General features: G+C 40.1%; 1 protein-coding gene across 3 annotated transcripts; it reads right to left on the bottom strand.

Moving 5' to 3' along the window:
* Positions 1–4,897: 4,897 nt before the first annotated feature.
* LOC133734018 (uncharacterized) lies at positions 4,898–10,484 on the bottom strand. 3 transcript variants are annotated; one of them, XR_009858014.1, is made up of 8 exons: positions 9,799–10,483; positions 8,965–9,340; positions 7,348–8,835; positions 6,836–7,119; positions 6,548–6,661; positions 6,086–6,240; positions 5,515–5,639; positions 4,898–5,128 (listed from the first exon to the last, which is right to left on the bottom strand). XR_009858014.1 is itself a non-coding variant. In XM_062161679.1 (6 exons), the coding sequence occupies exons 1-6, from the start codon at positions 10,198–10,200 to the stop codon at positions 5,591–5,593; spliced, it is 3,096 nt and encodes a 1,031-aa protein (XP_062017663.1). In that variant the 5' UTR covers positions 10,201–10,484; the 3' UTR covers positions 5,351–5,590. The 3 variants fall into 3 exon arrangements, 1 of the variants encoding a protein (XP_062017663.1); XR_009858013.1 differs by having other exon boundaries at positions 6,836–8,835; positions 9,799–10,484; XM_062161679.1 differs by lacking the exon at positions 4,898–5,128 and having other exon boundaries at positions 5,351–5,639; positions 6,836–8,835; positions 9,799–10,484.
* Positions 10,485–13,164: the final 2,680 nt, after the last annotated feature.

Genomic DNA, 13,164 nt, shown 5'->3' with positions numbered 1-13,164 from the left:
CGAAGTCTGCATGAAATTCAGGGTTTCTTTTTATACTTTGCTAAAAAAAAAAAAAGGATAAATAAGAATTGGATCACGAGCATCATGGAAATAACTTTTATTTTATCATAGTTTATTAAATTGTCTTTTTTTTTTGGGGTTTTGTCCATTTACCCATTTCTAGGGATTTTTTTCCCACTTACCCCATTAAGTTTTTTTAATTCTCTCTTACCCAATACACTCTAAGGGAGTTTTCCCTAATACCCCATTAAGATTTTTTTTTTGTTTTTAATTTTTTTTTAATACCATTTTACCCCTCACCCCTTTGTTACTTAGAGAGAGAAATAGAGAAAATGGAAGAGAGAGAAACCATAGGAGACTTCGCCGGAGCCCGTCACCGGCCGCCGGAATCCGGCAACTTTTGCCGGAATCCGGTCACCGGCCGCCGGATTCCGGTCACCGGCTGCCGCCCACCGGAATTTGCTGAAAATCTCACCGGAAAGTTTTTTTGCCCCCAATAGACGTCTATTGCCCCAATAGTCTATTGCCCCCTAATAGACGTCTATTGGCCCCCAATAGACGACTATCAGCTATGTATTGCCCCCCAATAGACGACTATCAGCCATGTATTGCCCCCCAGTTGACGTCTATTGCCCCCCAATAGACGTTTAGATTACCGAAATGGTAATTAATCTTCCTAAAACTACACAAATAAAACTTTGATTAAAGAAAAAAAAAGAGGAGATTACATCAATTCAAAACGTCTATTACCCCCCAATAGATGTCTATTACCCCCCAATAGACGCTTTAACAGATGTCTATTGCCCCAATAGAACTTTTTTTTCTTTATTTTTTCTTTCTATCCGGGCATTCTGCACCATTTTACCCAAAAAAAAAAAAACAGAGAAATTGATTGAGTCACCCAATGAAAAGCTCTGGGCACCCATGTCCTCTTCTCCATTCCTGTTGCAGTCGGAGTCGACTTCTTCTTCTTTCTATTTGCTGCTCACCCAATCTTCTTCTTCTCTCTTCTTCCACAGTTGCAGACCAGACCGGAAACCTAACAAAAGTAGCACCACTATTTTGATTTGCAACCAAGAAGCTTCATCCAAATAAAAAAATAAAAATAAAAAGCTTTTGTAAAAAGGAGACTGCTCGGGACTTCAAGGGGAATATATGGCCAGAAATGAAGAGAATGGGCCGGAGCGGACCAAACCAGGATATCCCCGCTTCGAAATCCCCGGAATCCGACATGAATCTCGCCGGAGATGATTGATTCGCGGTGGCTGCAGTGGAATCGAGGCGAAGGAGATCGCCGACCGGGCTCTCCAATCCAAACCTTCTGATCGCAGAAGCCACCGTCGGCGAGCACGAAGATCAACGCCGTCGTCTGTCCGACTACGACGAGGAGAGAGCGACAGAGCTTTCATGGCAGAGAGAGAGAGAGAGACTGGAGGGCAAGGACCCAAGGGTATCGGAAACCTTCGTCGCCGGTGAGGTCGATCTCGACCATCACTCACATCCTTGCCTTCTTCGTCGTCTTCAAGCTTGGACTGCATCTCCGGCGCGGCCATCGCAGAGAGAGAAACCGGAGGTGGAGATCGGGGAGGAGAGAGAGAGAGAGGAGAGAGAGATGGGTTGCTGGCAGCGTGGAGAGAGAGCAGAGAGGAGAGAGGAGAGAGGAGAGAGTGGCATCATGTAGTTTTTTAATTAGGTGAAGGGCAAAGTTGTCATTTCTCTTTAAATTGGGTTAGTCGGAATAAAAATCTGTTGCTGGGGTAAGTGGGATAACTTTGGCTCATTTTGGGGCTTTTGGTCAAGGACCCATTTTTTTTTTTTCCTCTTGAAGGAGTGTTCATCTAATGATCATAGGTTCATTTGTATGTGACCCCAGTTTTGTGGTTGGGATGGTGCTGTGGTGACCCCGATATTTTGTTCCATTTTAGGAATCGATCGGCAGGCTAGTTCTCTCTCGCGAGGGGTCATGCAGTTGCCATGTGTTGGAGGTTCCTATCCTTACGAGATGGTGGCCATTGGTGAATCTATGATTTGGTGGCTGCACTAATTGGGTCACTTGAGCCTCATTGCAGCTTGCCTGCTAATGGGGGGACTTGATTCTAGTTTTAAGTTTTTTGATTCTTTATCAATATACTTTATGCGGACAAGACGAGCTTTGCGATGTTTAGACCAGTTGTTGTTGTGCACTTATCATGTTTACATGACAGGTAACCGATCCCTTGGTGTGCATTTATCCGTCTTCATACGAATTCGTCAAGTCTCAGTAACACTTTTAAGAGAATCTAGGGCAAGTCAAGTCAAAAACTCTCTCAACTCAAACATGATGATCGGTGATTATAAAGTAGGAGAATATAGTCACATCAAAAACTTATGAACTCGTACGATTGAACAATTGTAATAAATCTATATTTATATATTCCTAGGGTTGGCCATTGCTTTATGAACTCACTCTGAGGTGAGCAATCATGGATTCATCTCATGTCTCAACATGCTTGGTTCAAAACTATTATAGAAATTCTCCAATCGATCATACTATGGTCAGAAGCCCTAGGAGCCCTCAAATTTTTTTTTTCGATGAGCTATGGCCTCTTAAATCTTAATTAGGTGAATTAACTAGCATTATGGAGGTCATGAATTCAAATCTCAGTAGCATAAGGAATAGTTTTTTTTATTATTAATTTTTTTTTATCGAATAAGGGGCGTCAATCCATTAATAGTAAAGAAAGAGACATTACAAAATGACTCGCCCGAACAATCAGGTTATGACAAAAATGTGTCATGAAAGAAAAACCTAAAGCAAGAACCCTAATTAATCAAACATAATGCAACTGTAGAGTAAAAGCTCCAAGTAACTAGAGTAACCTAACACTACCAGGGAAGCCTTCTAACGTAGTCAAGGGTCTTCCCCAATTTATTCATGTTCCCACAAAGTACCATACTCTAGGGTACTCTCGAGAGTGCTCACAACCAATTCCTTGCCTTTGCTCATATCCATGTTCTCCACTACATCTGGAGGAACCGCAACAGCTGACTTGAAAGCCCTCTTCTTCCTAGGCTCGGGAGCAACCTCCACCTTAAGCTTTTTGGGCTTCAAATCCTCGAGTTTTGTATTGTTCTTCCGGCTAGGAGGGCGTCCAACTCTGGACTTGTTTGTAAGGGAGACCAAGATAACCCCATTGCTACTCTTTAGCGCTAGTTCAGGTTCAAACCCTAGCTGAGCCGATTTGGAGACGGCAGAAACAGCAGCCAACTACGAGTGTTTAGAGTACTGCATAAGGGCCATAGAAGCAGCCATTTTCTTGCCTATAATAGGCTATGTGGGAGTAGAAGTAGCTTGAGCAGCCTCCACAATTAGTGCAAGAGGAGGAATCACCACTGAAAATTGGAATTTGCCCATCTATGCTGCTAGGGCGTCTGCCGGGATGCCAGGGAATGAGGAGGTAAATGACCTCGGCATGAGGGTGAATAGGTTTGGCACTGCCACCTGCGCCAGAAAACTAGCGAGACCGAGAGCTTGTTGCAACCTAGGATTAGAAACCCTAGACTAGCTAAGTTTAGGGTTTGGATCAACTTTCACCGCCATAACCTTCAGCAGCCCTACACATCAAGAACATGGGTGCTCCAACATACCACATACTCTGCAAAAACCGACGAGACGTTCGTACCAAAAACGAACAGTGGCAAAAGCTCCGGTAGTGAAGTCAAATGTCAACGACAGAAAAAAAAAAAACTGCTTCATAGGAGAAGCTAATGGATGCTTGAAGCGGACCCCCAACGCCGTACCCTTCCTAATCCCAGGTTTATCAAGCTGCACAACCTCACCCAACGTGGCTCCAATTAGAGCCACTGCACCCTCCATTGTCAAAGCCGGCAAGAGACCAATGATATCCACCCAGACAAAAACAGAGGCGATGAGAACCGCTGCGACATCACTCGGACCATCAAACTTCGCCGCAACCAAGGCCTATTTGCCAAAAACCAACGTCCCCATCGACGACTTTCAGCCGATCCTCCGCCGACGAGAATTGAAACACATACCTACCGCGCTGCTCTCGAATCGAAAGACGATTTCCTAGACCCCAGAGAGAAGCCATAGTCCCCATAAAAGCTTTGGGATTGGAACCACGTTTTGCCGTCATAGACAGCAATCTCCCAACCACAAAAAGGTGAGTGGACATGGTGGCAGCACTAACCAAGCCAAAGGAAGTTCTACCGTTCTCTGAGATCGCCAAAGCCGCCGCCAGGCGAGCAGAAACTTCATCAACCATGATGAAAGAGATCAAGAATGCTGAGAGAAGATGGAGGCAGAGAAACCCTAGTAGGGAAAAGAAAAAAAAAAAACCCCTTACTCCTACAAACTCACCAGTCTCCAATATTGCATAAGGGATAGTTAAGGCAGGGATAAGGATTAAAAACTACTAATAATAATATGGCTAAAAACGAAGGATACACATTTCGGAATTCCAATTTAGGGTTGTGTCCTGACAGCTAATGTTGTTCCATGTACAATCATACGTTTGAAATGCCCCAAAAATAACCTTGGGCAATAACAAATGTTGCCACATGCCCTTAGTATTAATAAATCGATAAATCGATTATAAAGCATTCATAAAAAGAAAGGTTACACAATTAGTTCTACTGTAATTTAAGCTAAAAAAAGGATAATTTGAATGCTGAATTTTCGGGTACACTTTTCAAAAGACTTCGTTTCTAGAACAGACGTGGAACAAAAGGTGAGTCTCATAAAAGCAACTTTGAAAAATATTGTATCAGCTCAAGACTTTCCTCTAAGAGTAATCAGACAACTAGACAACCCACCCTACAATCTCTGACTGGATTTTAAGAAAAAAGTGATCAAGTCCAGAAAATGAAATGTACCCAGTCAAACAAAGAAGATAAGGATGAAGAAGAGTCATTTTATAATTCAATTGATTCCACTAAATTTCATACTGTAATAGAAGGAATGACGATAAAAAATGGGGAATGAAAGACTGCGATGAATTGCTATTGTGCACACACTTGCAATTGCTAGTTTGAATACAAAACAAATATACCCTAGTTTACATACAGGAGATGAATATGGAACTCCCTGTGCAGATTAGCCACGTATGCCCCATTTGCAACAGGCTACCTGTATTGACACAAACTCAGTAAGCCACTACCACGAATTCTAGTGGAGGAATGGGTTATACAATCAAGAATCACTTGGGACAGGAAAAGATTACAAAGACATAGTAGTTTGCCCAATTGTAGAGATCATGAAGGTCGCATGTAGATCCCAACCATCACAAGTTCAAACATCAAGAATTATCATTTATCAACTCCAATGTAAATGCAACATAATGTTGGCATCAGATATATATATCCACTAATAATTATCATTTATCAACTAAATGAATTGTTCTACATAGCTTAATAAATGGACTACTAGGTGTTACCCCAAATGAGTATATTCAACCCAACAAATAAGCAATAAACAGAGCTAGAATATATACAACAGAATCACCGTTCAGATACCTGATCAAAAAGAGCATGATCGAGTTGCCATAACCAAAAAGAATAGGAAACCACCAAAAATACACTTATAACAGGATTATTGGGAAACAGTCTGCAATAACCCTTTGAACTCATCATAATTCCATCTGCAAAAACATAAGAACGTGTAAACATGTCTTCATTAAAAAACGAGGTTCACATATTCCCCCCTAAGACAAGAAGAAATTAAAACAAAAATACAGATATAATATGACCATTTTACATAATTTTGATTGAGTGGTTTGCGCAAGCGCGTGTATACAGAGCAGCTGATCTTTTGCGGGATGATTTTGAGTGAAGACTTAAAAGTGAACCATTCAGATTATTGAACCACTATGCAAGGCGGGCCTCACATGCAATCCCTCAACCTGAAAAACTTGAGGGATCCCTGTGTCTCTGTGTGTGTGTGGGGGGGGGGGGGGGGGGGGTGCGCACCGAAAACTCAGTTGAGCCATAATCTCCAAAGATGTAATAGTTCTATCCACATCCTTTAGAAAATGTATACAAAACAATCATTTATTTGGATAACATGTAAGAATTGAAGGACTCATACTTGCACAGGAAAACTGGTCGTAGTTCATCATTTGTATCATGTCCTACTTGGCTCCGTCTTTCAATTTCTTCACTGAACTTAGCAGGAGGAAGAACTTCACATGGACCTTGAATTAAGCCCGCCATTACAGTTGTTTCATGATTAGATTCGTACACCTATTATGGAGAAACAATGAATTTAATATGAACTTCCATAAATAAAAATAATTATAAAAACAAATTGAAAATATAATGAAAAAAAATTATGCGAGAAATCAGTAGGCTGTTGACTGGAATTACACCAATAGAAAGATAAACACTAGGTGTATATGTGTATCTTTAACCACATGAAAACTCAGTAGGCCCCACTCGTGTAGTAACAGATATTATCCCAACAAGGCAAGCACTTAACTTTAATATGATACGAAACTTTTGCAAAACATAAATACAAAAACAATTATATGTATATAAGAAGACAGTGTACCTCATTACTTTCAGGTGTAGATGGACGACTAACATGCTCTGGTAAGTCACTAGGAAAGTAGCAACTGTTAACTATAACCCACTTTGACCCAGTTTTCCTATCCTCCCACATTGACTGCAAGGAGATGAAAAAGTTTATTACAATGCTATTACAATAAACAATCAGTGATAACTTGGTGACAGAAATAACAAGTGATATATAACACAATACTAACTTTAGCAATAACACTGATATAATTTTCAAAATACTAGGATACAGATATCAAGGGATGGTTCATAAATTACTTGCCTGAAGCTTAGAGGGTATCAATTTTCCATGACTAGACTGGAAGAGAGCATGTTCTTGTAGCTCATATGTTACTCCATCAATGCGACAAGAACGATAGAAGTTTTTTTCACTGACAACTTGAATTGAATCACCGATCCATTCAACAGGTCGCAAGCCATCAGAAGTAAATCCAGTATGCTCTAGTGTCCCACCACTGACTACACGACTTTCACTAGTATTTTCTTGCGCAACACCTTGGTCATCTCTGATAGAACAGCTAGAATTTTCTCCACAGTTTGGAGCTCCTGCTCGATCAACAACTTCTGAGTTAGAAACTGGCTGAGAATGAACAGACTTATCAATATCTTCATTGGGTAAATCAGCAGGAGGCTCTGTTTTTGATTCATAACATATCTTATCTAATATAGATAATTCAGAATTATCAGTTTGTTGAGATGAACTTTTGCTAGACAGGAAACTTCCAGGAAGAGGTTTCTCATTTATACCCTTGCTGCTTGTTGAGAAATTATTACCTTCCATTTCTCTTGCATTTGAAATTTTTGAATCAGCATTTTTGTTGGATATATCAGCAGGAGGCTCTGTGCTTGATTCAAATAGTCTAGATGATTCAGAATTATCTATTTCTCGAGAGGATCTTTCACTAGACATGAAACTTCCAGAAAGAGGTTTCTCATCTGTACTTTGACTGCTTGATGGGAAATTATTCCCTTGTGTCTCTGTTGCACTTAAAATATTTGGATCAGAATCTTTGTTGGGTAAATCAGTAGGTGATTCTGCTCTTGATTCAGAAGGTCTCTTGTCAGATTTGGATGATTCAGAAATATCTCTCTGTTGAGATGTCCTTTCACCAGACTGGAAACTTCCAGAAAGAATTTTCTCATCCGTAGTTTTACTGCTTGATGGAAAATTAGTCCCTTCAGTTTCACTTGCAGTTGAAATCTTGGGATCAGCATCTTTGTTTGACAAATCAGAAGAAGGTTCTGCTCTTGATTCCATAGGTCTTTTGTCCGATGTAGATAATTCAGAATTACCTATTTGTTGAGATGATGTTTCACTTAACAGGAAACTTCCAGAAAGAGGTTTCTCATCCGTATTTACACTGCTGGATGGTAAATTATTCCCTTGCATTTCTCTTGCAAATGAAACTTTTGAATCTGTTGCCGACTTAATATTGTTTGTGCCCACACCAACCAAATGAGCAGGATTCTGGAAAACAGAGCTTACATGTGCATTTATCTTCTGCTCATAGACCTTTGGATCTAAAGCTCCCACTTTATTCCCCGAGGACATCTGAACTACAGCCATGCTGGAAGGGACAGTGCTGGAAGAGACTGTGCTGGAAGCGACCGTACTGGAAGGGACTGTGCTGGAAGGGACTGTGCTGGAAGCAACTGTACTGGAAGGGACTGTGCCGGCTTTTAATTGTATATTACTTCTCATAACACGCCCATACTTAGGAGGCAAAGGCTTTCCATTGCTTAGTGACAAGCATCTTGTGCAGTGCCATTCACCTCGAGGAATTCCTCTCTGGTTAGGTGATTGTGCACATGTAATGTGATATCCTTTCTCACATGCATCACAAATAAGAACATTATCTACCTCATTGATGCTAATCTGGCAAGTTTGGCAAGTCAAAGCCTTACTCATGTAATCCCTTGATGGAGGGATCCATGTGGGATGATCAGGCAGCTGTGGTTGCAATAATTTCTGAATAATTCTCGCAATTTCAGTGTGATTATTAGGAACTGAAGAAGCTTGAACAAAGCGAATCTTTTGTGAAGACTGGTGTCCACCAGGCAAATGTCCAGAAGATGGTTGAGAGGCAAATGACCTAGAATTCTGATCTCGTGCTGCTAGAGGAGTCACTGATGGCTTACTCATACCAGCGGTTCCTTCAACCTTGACAGAAGTATGATTTGGCACCTTGTTTTCTGGTCCACCTTGAGTTTGTGTAGACCAAGTTGGAGCACTAACCGGTGGATGATTTGCCGAAGAATTTGCTGCACATGGGTATATATAATATGTAAATACTTCCATATGCAGAGAGAAGATAGCAATTCTAATAATAAGATAAATATTTTCAAAGAATGGCACCTTTCTACAAACTAAAACTGAACAACATTAGTTACCTTGTACTTGATATGCATAAGAAGATCCATTGGATCCTCCATCAGTTCTTAATTGCACTCTTTCACCTCTAGGAAATGCTGGGGAAGATGAATCTCTTCCCAGATGACTACCAGGCACACTGCCAGAAACCATAGTTGTTCTAATTTCGCTGGTGGGCAACTGATACTGTGCAGATGTAGGAGTTACTGTGGAAACATGAACAAGAGGAGATGCTGAGAAACCACCAGTTGAAATAGGTGCATGGTTTGGGTTATCTGTTGAAATACGAACAGTATGCGGCAACCCATGGTTTTCAGCTGCTACATTGAAGCTTGTTTTTAATGGTTGAGATGGATATGCAGCAGTTTGCGCAGCGTATTTCTTGGATTCATCCATCTACAAAAAGTCCAACATATCCTAAATTAGGGATTTAACCACTCAGAAGCACCTTTGTGCCACCATAACATAGTCACACAAAAACAGACTCTTAAGCTTCCAAACCAGCTGCTAGTTTACTCATTATCGTCAGTTCCTAACTGATTACACATAGCCACTTAAACAAAGATGAAACCTTTCAACAAACCCAACACAATAAATATGCAGTTAACTGCAAAGGGTATAGCTTCTCATCTATACCTACAGTTACAGTAAAACCAAGCCCAACCATCAACTAAGCCGAATAAATTTTCGTAAATTCCAATCATATTAAGAATCGGTATAGCTTATCAAATTGAAACACCAAATATAAACTATACAGAGGCCATTACCAACATCAAAATAATCGAAATGAAACCCTAACCAACAATCTCAAAACATAAAAACAACCACACCCAATCACAAAATCGGCTCCTTACCTTCCTCTTAGTGAGTGCAAACTTCTCCGCAATCGTCAACTTGGGACCCCGAAACCCTAATCTCTGTTCATTGAGCTTGGCATTAAGCCCCAAATCCTCAATCACAGCCGAAATCGCATCCTTCGCCACAATCTCCTTGGGCGGCAAACCCTCGCACAGCTCCACCAGCTTTGCCCTCGCCTCCTCCATAAGCCCAATCTCCGGCTCCGTCGGCTTCCCTCCGCCTCGAATTTTCGCCATGGTCGACAAAGCCAGCACAATCTCCGCCACTCTCTTCAAGTCCCTCTCGCAATCGGGCCCCAATCTGGGCTTCTTGCTCAGCTGGGGCCCCAATTCTCCGCCGGCGCCGTTCTGAATCGGCCTCTTCTCAACCCTAGGCGCCTCGTCCGCCGTCAGATCCATGATTCAAAGCGCGAGGGAGGGGAGGGCCCGTGACGACGTCGTGTCGAGGGGCGCGGGGAGCGGCCGGGAAGGGAGGGAGGGGGTCCGGAGAAGCCCTAGGGGGCAGAGGCGTAGCCGTTGGGTTTGAAAAGAAGGGATTTTTGAGGTATTTGGCGGGTAAAATTCGTGGGTTTTTGGGTTAAAAAGGTGATTAAAATGAGGGAGGGAGTTTTTGGGAGTGAAGGAGAGAGATGCGAATAGGGAATTGGGTGGGTTCAAATTCAATGGGGGCGAGCGAGCGAGCGAGCAGAGCGAGATTTATTGTCTCTCTCTGAACCGAGGGTTATTTTCGTCTTTCGATGTTATATATGCATGACCCGGTTCTGTTATTTTGAACCGGTTATATTGGAGACGGACTGTTTTTTATTTTCTTTTTCCGTTTTAACCCCCAACCAAAGATTTTTTTTTTCTTTGAATAAACATAAATTTTTTTATTGATACTTAAAGGTAGAATAGTCATTACATTCTCTTCCGCTGCCTTCTATAGACAGTTTAAGTTGTGGTGATACCATAATGGTACATAAGGATAGACTACTCATTAACACATTATCGCTCACCTATAACTATGATAATATCAGGACATAGTAAATAGAGAAAAACTAAACTTTCTCCTTGCCTTTAGAGCAACTCCAACAGCTTCCCCGTAGTTTGATTTTTCTCTATTTTTAGGGAAAAATGAGTCTTTTTTAATCCAACAGATTCCCTATAAACTATCCCCATTTTAGGGATAGTGAGGAAAGAGAAAACAAAATTCCCTAAATTTACAGCAATATCTAAAATTTTAAGGAACAATTATGGAGATTCTAGAGATTGCTGTAAAATAGGAAATCTGTTGGGGTTGGAGAAGAAAAATTATGGAAAGCTTTGACTTTTGCTTCCCTATATTACAAAAATTATAGAGAAGCTGTTAGAGTTGCTCTTAGAAGGAGGGCTAGGAGGTTTACAAGGATAAGTTAATGTCAGCTACATTAGCCCAAATCCAAGAGCCCAAAGCACAATATGCTGATAGAAGCATTTTAATGTGATATTTTAATAGTTAATTCCTCACATTTTGCTTAGTTAATTCCTTAACGAATCGATTTTTAATTCAATTTTTATTTTTAGGTACATTGGAGTAGATGATGATGAAATAAGTGTTAGGTCCATAAAATGATGGAGAAAAATGGAAATGCACTAAAAAGGTCAACTTTACACATTTTCCTACTCCGGCTAGGAGAAACCAAGCCAAGCAAGGAAGAAGGAGCGACCACCTGACCAAATGAACTTCAAATGAGCTGAAACCTTCCAGATCCATTCTAGACATCCTAAGAAACATTTCTTATGAAGAGTGCAAGAGCCAAAAAGAAGTGGAAGGCCTTCAAACAGTCAGCCCAATTTTCTGCAGAAGCAAAACTGGAAAACTGGACCTGTAAGGAGTCCAGCAGAAATTCCGGCCCAAACACATGGAGATAAATTCTGAAAATTTTACAGAATGATCTACACTCATGATGGATCATTTCATATGAAGAAGTCACGGGCAAAATCTGAAGTCTTGGTGGAGAATTAATTGAAGGAAAAAAATGAGTAGAAAGTGACTCAAACCTAACAAATTCCATTAGTGTTTAAATATTCAAACCTAACAAATTCCATTAGTGTTTAAATGCTCAAACCTAATAAATTCCATTAATGTTTAAATGCTCAAACCTAACATATCATCATTTGTTTAAATCCAAATAGTTTTGCTTGGTAGCCTATAAATAGAGGCTACAACAAAGAAGAAAAGACATTCCTTCATCCATTCCATCTTCTTTGTCTCTCCATTTCCTTTCCATTTTCCTTTCCATCCTCTAGTTTCAAGTTTAGTCATCTCCACGAGTTCAAGCAAGGCCAAAGAAGAAGAAGAGAAGCCGTGAGCACTTCCATCCATAGCCATCCTTGAAGCTTGCTTTCGAGTTTCAAGAATCCACAACGTGAATCATCCATCTCATCTTCATCCACGGTGTAATTCGATTCTCCTTTGTAACCTTTGCTTTGAATTTCATTGGTTATGAACTAGTTGACATATATGTTTGAACAAAGTATTATTTCTGGAATTTTTATGATTAATTGAGAATTTTCAGATTCATATATTGTGATTCGAGAGTTGCTTATGTGGGTTTGTTTAATTAAATTTGCGTTATAGATAACTTTTGTATTTTAATCTTATGTGGTTGCAAACACTTAGGGTTTCGATATGAATGGTGCTAGGTTTAAGAACATGAAATCGACTTTTCGTTTTGTGTAAACTTGAATCAAAGTAGTAAAGGTTTTGTACAAAGATCGAATTTAATTAAAGAGAATTGCAATTAGGTGGACTTTTCCATACTAAGTTGTACACTTGAGTTGATAGCCTTTCTCTATGTGTAATGCGTTAAACATGACATGATTGACTAGCTTTCTAGGGTTTGATTGCATGTTTGATAGGATTAATCTAGGTGCTTTCGCTTAGGTTAATTAGCATTGAAAAGTAAAAAATGGGAATTCATTTGCTTTCGAATGTTTCACATGATCAACTCCTTTCTCATGACTTAGATGAACAATATTAGGGTTTGAATCAATTTTAATCATAAGTTTCGGTTTTGATCTTTGTTCCTTCATTCCATTCGTATTTTTATGTTTTTTCATTTTAATTGTTTTTGTTAACTTAGTTTCATTTTCGAAAAAAACCAAAAACAAAATCCCCCCTTTTCGTGTAAAATGTTTATATTTTGTGAATACATTTGTGAATATTATACTTTGTTTTAATTTTAATTGTTTAATTGTTTGACAATGACAGGTGTACCCTCAATCCCCGGAATAGAACGATCCCTATTTGCTTATACTACTAACGATGTTTTCAGGGTTAAATTATGCGCTTGCTTTGAGCGTATAAATTTTTGGCGCCGTTGCCGGGGATTGAAAAATCAC

This window comes from Rosa rugosa, chromosome 2, assembly GCF_958449725.1.
Source record: "Rosa rugosa chromosome 2, drRosRugo1.1, whole genome shotgun sequence".
Taxonomy (NCBI): Eukaryota; Viridiplantae; Streptophyta; class Magnoliopsida; order Rosales; family Rosaceae; genus Rosa; species Rosa rugosa.
This window is presented reverse-complemented; position numbering and strand designations above follow the sequence as displayed.